General features: G+C 36.6%; 1 protein-coding gene across 1 annotated transcript in view; it reads left to right on the forward strand.

Annotated features, from left to right (window-relative positions):
• The window catches only part of LOC126266748 (L-asparaginase-like), a 358132-nt gene extending 352651 nt beyond the window's left edge, over window positions 1-5481 (forward strand). Inside the window, exons 11-13 of the mRNA XM_049971252.1 lie at window positions 1181-1303; window positions 1384-1483; window positions 4610-5481. Of these exons, the coding sequence (XP_049827209.1) occupies window positions 1181-1303; window positions 1384-1483; window positions 4610-4804 (418 nt within the window). The 3' untranslated portion in view covers window positions 4805-5481. The remainder of the gene's footprint in view (window positions 1-1180; window positions 1304-1383; window positions 1484-4609) is intronic.
• The last annotated feature ends 3287 nt before the right edge of the window (window positions 5482-8768 follow it).

The raw sequence follows: 8768 nt of genomic DNA on the forward strand, positions 1-8768 counted from the left end.
TTGGTGCGCACCCACATCATCTTGTAGACATCTATTTAAGGAGCAGAGGATTCTGACTACTGTTTCACAGTGTACTTATTCCCTCATGAAAATTATTGTAAATAATACACTGCAGTTCAAAAGTATCAATGATGTACATAATTACAATTGCAGAAGAAAAAATAACATTTGCTACCCTACTTTAATGTTGTCTTTAGCACAAAAGGGGTACATAATCCAGAAACTAAAATTTTTGATCACTTACCCAGTGATACCCTCTGCCATGTACCATATGGTAGTTTTCAGAGTATTTATGTAGATGTAGGTATAAAATGTCTAACAGACAGCAAAGTAAAATGTTAAAACAAACTGAAAAAGTTTCTCCCTGACAACTCCTGTTCCATACAAGAATTTCTATTATTGTAATGCGTAAAAGGTGGTGGTTTGGAATTGATAACTCATCTGTATGTTTAACAACAATAATGATGATGATGAACAAAAGAACTTGTTAAGCATGTAGCCATATTTAGAAAATAATTCGTGAGGTAAATGTAATATGACTTGTTCCACGCAATACAATTTATTATGCAAATGATCCACAGAACATGAAACAAACTACCTAACTATCTGACATCCAACACTTTTTTGTACCTGGAATCCCCATTAGACAGCAAATTCATGTTTTTGCTGGTCACATTTTATGTCTGGTGGGAAAACAGCCATTGATTATCAAAGCCATTATGTGTCATATAAATTGCTGTGTGTCAAGGGCACCAATAACTGCACCCCCATCCTTGCTTTTAAGAAAAGAAAAAGAATATAGTGTAGTTACTTGTTTTTCTTTCAATAAAATGATTTAAAAGTCAGTATTCTGCTGGTTTTTAACAGGGTCAGAATGAATTTTTTTTATGTTTACCTAAAAGTCGCCATTAATCTTCTAAAACATTAAAAATACTCCATACCGCTAGGTCTAGCCCCCTCCCCACTCTGAATTATATGTTGTATGGGGGCTTTTGCTGTATGTTACTTTCTATTTGGCTCAGTTTTCAGTTAAGAGATAAATTTACCAACTCACTATTTTACAGTGAGCTATTAACAACATGTAATTGCTGGATATAGTTATAATTTAATTTTATACTTTTCTATTTGAGGTAATTTCTATGGAATTTTAGACACTAACTGTACATCCCTCGCCTTGCAGGTATGACAGAACACCTCTGATAGATGCAGTAAACAATGATCAGCATGAAATAATAAAATTACTGAGACAAGCTGGTGCTCATTTACATGGCAACCCAAGAACTATTGGAGAACACCTCTGCAGGTGACTAAGCAAATTTGAATATACAATAGAACAAACCTCCTAAAGAGTGAAAACTCACAATCATATCTTAAATTTCACAGTGCAGCAGCAAGAGGCAATATAAACCGGCTTAAGTCATATCATTTAGCAGGAGCAGATCTCGAACAGCCAGATTTAAGTGACCGTACTGCCTTACATCTGGTAAGTACATAAGTAACAGAGGAGAAAATACAAGTATAAAATAATTCTTCTTCTTATAATGGGTTCTCGAGACATGAGGAAATAATGTTGAGACAAGAGCATCCAAGTGTGAGGAATGAATAAATGAGCAAAGCACATGCTATTCTGAGACATGTCCTTGTAATAGTTAAATAATCACTGTTATTTTAAATCAAATAAAGTAAATAAGATTTTCCTACAGTTTAAAGTTACGCTATTCAGTACTCTTAAGATCACATACATTTATAATGTATTGAATTAAAGACAGTCCCATTGTGTAAAGACTACTTACACACCATGTACAATGAAAACAGCTGATTTTCTCTTGTTTGGCAATAACTCATTATTGTTTTGGCATTTTCCAGTAACTTGTGAAAAATATGGAGATTTAAAAATGCTAATGGACATTTCCACATGCTGTTACGTGCAAAAATTGTAATCTACAATAACTATTTTCGTTCCTGTGACTACGAGATGTTCAGGAAGACAAAATAGACTAATTTGATTCTGCTTCCAAAGTCGTGTAACCTATAAGTTCATTTACTTTGTATTTCACTACTCTGTTACGTCAACCCCAAGGATCTCACAACTCTTTTTCCAAGTTTGCGTGAGGCCCAAGCCATCGCCACAATTCTTTGAATTTCTGTGTCATTATCCTATTATTTGACTACTTTTTTCACTCTGACTTAATCTTTACAAGTGCCCTATTCAATGTCGACTTGACTATAGCTCCAGTGCCTGATTTTGGTTAGTCAGTTTTACTTATTTGTCAAAGCGTGCATTCATTTTGGCTTATTCACAAATGCTATCAGGTACCAAGTTTGAATTCCACTTTATTTTCAAAATTTTTTTAGTAGTAAAGGTCATGCGATGAAGGTCACCAATACACAATATGCTAGCCAGTCCATGTGGAAGGTCATCAAGAACCCATCCAGTAGTATCCTCCTGACTTTAGAGGGGATGTACTGCTAGTGTCTATGCTTTTTCCTCCCCATCAAGGCTGAGGAGGATGTGTGTCTTGTTTGGGACATTGGAACTCAGAGCAACAACTTCTGTGCCAGTGGACCATTTCTTAAGTGGGGTGGCTCCCATGAGAGCCTCCAGCTGGAGTGACACCATGGTGGAACAGCTGCAATTAAGACTACTAAGTGGAACCACGCTGGTGGCCCTATGGCTCCAGCAATCTCATCAAAGCAGTCGACTCCCTTTAATGCAGGATGATATAATACCAGTATGTTTCCCTCATTAGATGTGAATTGAGATGAAAATTGACATGTCATACAGGGAGAGAAATATGTGCCTCAGTTTGCTAGTGTATACCAGGACTTCTTTAAAGACATTATTTTATATGGAGGAAATCGAAGACAATTAGGTGGAGTTACCTCTATAAACAAAATGTAGAATGGATGCATACGTAGTGAATCAGCATCCTCCAGTCTTGTCCAGGGATTATTAATCTCAGACAAACTTGTTGACATCCCTGTCACAATTACTCCACACAGGGACCAAAATATCATCAGTTTGCCACAGAGATCTTCTACTTCAGATAGATGTTGAATTTTGTACTAATTTAGAATGTAGTGGTGTCTATTTTATCTGCTGGGTTCAACGAGGGCCTACAGGTGACAAAGAAGACACTGTTACATTTACCTTGGGTTCTGAGGTTCACTTACTTCTGGATGTATTTAAGGCTATACTTTACTGGTATAATGTAAAATCTTATGCACCATTTGCCTTAAGATGCTTCAAGTATATGAAATTTGGCCACATGCCACCGAGTCATACATATGAAACTATCTGTGGATACTGTGGACGACTATGACATGTGGCTGCTGCCTGGGTACAACTGCCTTACTGCACCAGTTACTGTGAGGATCATTCCCTCTCATCACCAACCTGCTATGTCACTAGAAGGGAATGTAAGATCAATGAGGATAAATATCTGCTCTTCCTCCTCATCAGTGGGCTCTAGTGGCCATCTCATCTTCTCCTTTTCTGTGAGGGAGGCAACTACTCCTACCCTCTCCCATTACCTCTGCATTTGTGATGGGGCCTTGGCACCCCTCCACCCATATAAAGAATATCTATATGTGATCCTGGCCCTTCTACCCAGACCTTCACAACACCATGCCCTTATGGAAATCAGCAGCTGCAAGAGGTATGGAGACTGGGCCATAAGAATAGCCTTCTCTTCATCCGTATCAGGTGTGTATCCAGATACCACTACTACTACTACTGAATACAAATAACGTATTATTGTTATTATTGTTAACAAGAAATTCAGTACTATATCAGCACATTATGTGTTTTAATTTACTAATACCTATTAAAGGAGGTGTTCCACATGTTGCTTTTACATTTGATCATGTTGCAAATCTCAACAAGATGTACTATTCACTGTTTCAGTTCCTTGTGTGTATCTTCTGATATGACCCCATATAGAGAAAGACAGAGGATTAATGTCAGGTGATCTTTGAGGCCCAGGTGCAGGCCCTGATCAACCTATCCCTCATGGACTATATTGTTATGTTAGATGTCTTGCATTAGCAGTAAAATGTGCCCATGTCAAATCAAGCATAAATGACATTCTTCAACAATAGGCCCTGGGTGACATTTGAGATCAATCAGATGATAACTTAATGGAAAAGTTAACTTAGGCATGACATATTGTAACACATGAAGCTTCTTTATAGTTTATTTTTAATTAAAAATAAACTATATAGCTGTTTTAAGAGTTAAATATGTAATTTCTAAGATTTATCACAGCTGTGGAACTAAATTAACAAAAATTACCTTGAAAAATTTACATTTCAAATGCATTTGTATTAACTGGGGCAATATTTCATATCAAAGTCTGTGGCAGATTGTAATCCCAAATTCACAATTATTTTGTAAATGGCTTGTTTGAAGACTTATGTGTACTGGAATGTTTTTGTTTCTACCATTGTATATTTTAATCCGTGTCAGTGTTAATCATGATACACTTTGAATTTGCCAAGCATCTGCATCTGTGTAATGTACAGCACCTCCTGAATTTGTTAATGAGTTCATAATCAACTGTTTAATTCTGTAAATGTAATGTGAGTAATGAATTGTTTCGGTTTTCAGGCTGCACTTCATGGTCATGTTGATTGTGTATCCTTCTTGCTAGTAAATAATGTACATAAGGATGCAAAAGATCTTCTTGGCCACACCCCAACAGATTTGGCTACAGCTATGAATCACACTGATGTTCTTGAATTGCTCCATTTTACTGAACCTGATGACAATACAGATGAAAATGAATTCAGCAAATACCTTTGAAAGTGACTAAACAGGCAGGAGGGACTTAATGAAAGCCACAGTTGCATTAGGTGTGATGGTTATGGACAGTGGAAATGTGACTTTGAAACTTGGAAGTTAAAAAGCAATATTAATTTTGTAGTAACTAATGCAGTTATATGAGGAATTACTTAGTGCCTGAAATTATTTGCCATTTTTGTGTACAAATCAGGGTAACTGATTTCATTTGTACATGTAATTATTATCACCAATTCATGGAACATTGTATGGATTCATAAAAAAAAGACTGTTACAGAAGTAACACTTGGATCATGGGCAGTGAAGTAGAATGAGTTGCAGTAATGATTGTTTTATAACTGCAAGAATTTTTGGCAGAAAGGAGATGACTTGCATACCAGAGGCAATGCAACTGCCAGCTTTCCTTTCTTTGTATACGGTTTCTGAACATACAAGCACCTTCTCAGAATATTTTGAAATTAACATCCTTGTTACTACTTTATATTTTATAGTTTGCAATTAATATGTGCAATTGTACAGTTCATAGTTATGCACTGAGAGCTGATATTAATTAATGTCCTTGTGATGTCTTTTAAGTTATCTCAGATGTATGTATGAATGAACTCATGTATTAAATTACTAAATGGAAAGTGCCGTAAAACACTAGCTCTAGACTCATTAAAATGAAACTGAACATATGATTCATTGCTTTCATCTGCTTTTATAACAAGAAAGACAAGCCAACATACTGGTATATAGTCTCAGCATATTTTTTTAGCTGTTACTGTGGCTATTTTCCATACAAACTTCAGAAATTATTTTGTACATATTTATATATATAATAAGCAAACTACCTTTGTGAGAGGTATTAGGTAATAAATTCTTTATAACCCAGGTGTATTTTGCATTGATTTGAAAACTCCATTGACTGGTTTTGTTATAATGTTACACTTTTTTTGTTTCACATGTATTTTGTAGATTTATGACATGTAGTTTGAGTAGTTTTTGCATCTACATCAGTACCACATGATGTACTATATGACAGAACATACATAGTATACCACTATAATTTTTCACATGTGGTGATTGAGAACAACCAGTACAGCTCAAGCAAAATTTACCAGTGTGCTGCAATGTGACAGCCTATAGCCTTTCAACTTACCAGGGTAATAACCATAAATATGAAATAGCGGTAGCAGAAGGAATCAAACCCTAGCTGATGAATTGCCAGTCAGTATGCTTGATCTCTCAGGTATGGTATCATTATATCAACTGCTCCTCAAAACCCCCTCATGCTTAACACTCACACAGTACATTACACATACTTTAATATTAAACCACTGACCTGGTGCTGAGCAACAAGCAAACAAGCACCCTCAGTGTTGGCAGGGACAGTGTCACATGAGAGCATGCACAGTCTGAAACAGACAGCTGTATCCCTTCTCTAAGTTCGTCGTAGCATGGCAGGCCATGAATTCAGCACTCATTACTGGTTTCTAGTTATTGCAGCGAGAGCACAACAAAGCATGTTTTCATCCATTTGATTTTGCATAAGAGCATACATTTGAAGAGAAAAGGCATAATTTTAATGCAGTTTTTGGCTTTCATTCAAAACAAAATGACTCAATTTTAGTATGATATTTACAGTTTGCTGTAGCACATTAGCACATGATAACTGGCAATTACTGAGATCAATAGCCATTAGCTGTTGCTGTTATGGTCTTCAGTCCAGAGACTGGTTTGATGCAGCTCTCCATGCTACTCTATGCTGTGCATGCTTCATCATCTCCCAGTACCTACTGCAACCTACATCCTTCTGAATCTGTTTAGTGTATTCATCTCTTGGTCTCCCTCTATGATTTTTACCCTCCCCCCCCTCCCCCCACACTGCCCTCCAATACTAAATTGGTGATCCCTTGATGCCTTAGAATATGCCCTACCAACCAATTCCTTCTTCTAGTCAAGTTGTGCCACAAATTTCTCTTCTCTCCAACTCTATTCAATACCTCCTCATTAGTTATGTTATCTACCAACCTTGTCATAAGTTATGTTATCTACCAATCTAATCTTCAGCATTCTTCTGTAGCACCACATTTCGAAAACTTCTATTCTCTTCTTGTCTAAACTATTTATCGCGTCCACGTTTCACTGCCATACATGGCTACACTCCATTCAAATACTTTCAGAAATCATTTCCTGACACTTAATCTATACTTGATGTTAACAAATTTCTCTTCTTCAGAAACGCTTTCCTTGCCATTGCCAGTCTACATTTTGTATCCTCTCTACTTTGACCATCATCAGTTATTTTGCTCCCCAAATAGCAGAACTCCTTTACTACTTTAAGTGTCTCATTTCCTAATCTAATTCCCTCAGCTTCACCTGACTTAATTTGACTACATTCCATTATTCTCGTTTTGCTTTTGTTGATGTTCATCTTATATCCTCCTTTCAAGACACTATCCATTCTGTTCAGCTGCTCTTCCAGGTCCTTTGCTGTCTCTGACAGAATTACAATGTCATCGGCAAACCTCAAAGCTTTTATTTCTTCTCCATGGATTTTAATACCTACTCCAAATTTTTTCTTTTGTTTCCTTTACTGCTTGCTCAATATACAGATTGAATAACATCAGGGAGAGGCTACAACCCTGTCTTACTCTCTTCCCAACCACTGCTTCCCTTTCATGCCCTCGACTCTTATAACTGCCATCTGGTTTCTGTACAAATTGTAAATAGCCGTTCGCTCCCTGTATTTTACCCCTGCCACCTTCAGAATTTGAAAGTATTCCACCCAACATTGTCAAAAACTTTCTGTAAGTCTACAAATGCTAGAAACATAGGTTTGTCTTTCCTTAATCTATTTTCTAAGATAAGTCGTAGGGTCAGTATTGCCTCATGTGTTCCAACATTTCTATGGAATCCAAACTGATCTTCCCCGAGGTCAGCATCTAGCATTTTTTTCCATTCGTCTGTAAAGAATTCATGTTAGTATTTTGCAGCCATGGCTTATTAAACTGATAGTTCAGTAATTTTCACGTCTGTCAACACTTGCATTCTTTGGGATTGGAGTTACTATATTATTCTTGAAGTCTGAGGGTATTTTGTCTTTCTCATACATCTTGCTCACCAGATAGTAGAGTTTTGTTAGACCTGGCTCTCCCAAGGCTGTCATAAGTTGTAATGGAATGTTGTCTACTCCCGGGGCCTTGTTTCAGCTTTTGTCTTTCAGTGCTCTGTCAGACTCTTCACGCAGTATCATATCTTCTTTTTCATCTTCATCTACATTCTCTACAATTTTGCGATCATTTAAACAGGAAATGCAAATAGAACAAAGGGATGCATTTGATGCCTGATTCTGGATTGTATATTTTGAAACTGTAAGTGGTAAGGCTTTCTATGACACATGATGTCTTTGTGGAAGTGCCCATTAAAGGAATAAGGAGTATTTCTATGATGCTCTCATACTCACAAAGCAAAATATTTGATGAATTCCACAGTTTTACTTTTGGTAATCAGTATCCTCCGTTAATCCAAGTTGGTAGGGATTCAGAAACCGAGAGGTGATGAATCTACAATAAATTACATTGTCAAAAATAGGTATATCCATCCACAGTCAGTAATAAATGTTAGGAGTCTAAACTCCGGCAGCATAGTGTGTCTTCACAGCCTCCTTACAACTAAAATCAGATTGCAAGATGGAAGGAACAAGAATGCTAAAGTGCCCATCTTAAAAAGAAGAATAGCTGAATAAGCTATTACTGTGGAGCATATCTACAAAAAAATAAAAAAAGTAGAGAAAATAAAACAATGCCAATAATGGAGAGCATAATGTATATTAAGATTTGAAAAAAATCAAGGAGAATATTGCTGTAGCAGCTCAAGAATAATTAGGGACATGAATTACAAATCAGGAAAGGGGGGGGGGGGGGGGGGGGAGGACATAACACAACTGTTTTGCTAAGAGATTAAAGAAATGTGTGTAAAAAGA

The sequence above is a fragment of the Schistocerca gregaria genome, chromosome 4 (assembly GCF_023897955.1).
Source record: "Schistocerca gregaria isolate iqSchGreg1 chromosome 4, iqSchGreg1.2, whole genome shotgun sequence".
Lineage (NCBI taxonomy): Eukaryota > Metazoa > Arthropoda > Insecta > Orthoptera > Acrididae > Schistocerca > Schistocerca gregaria.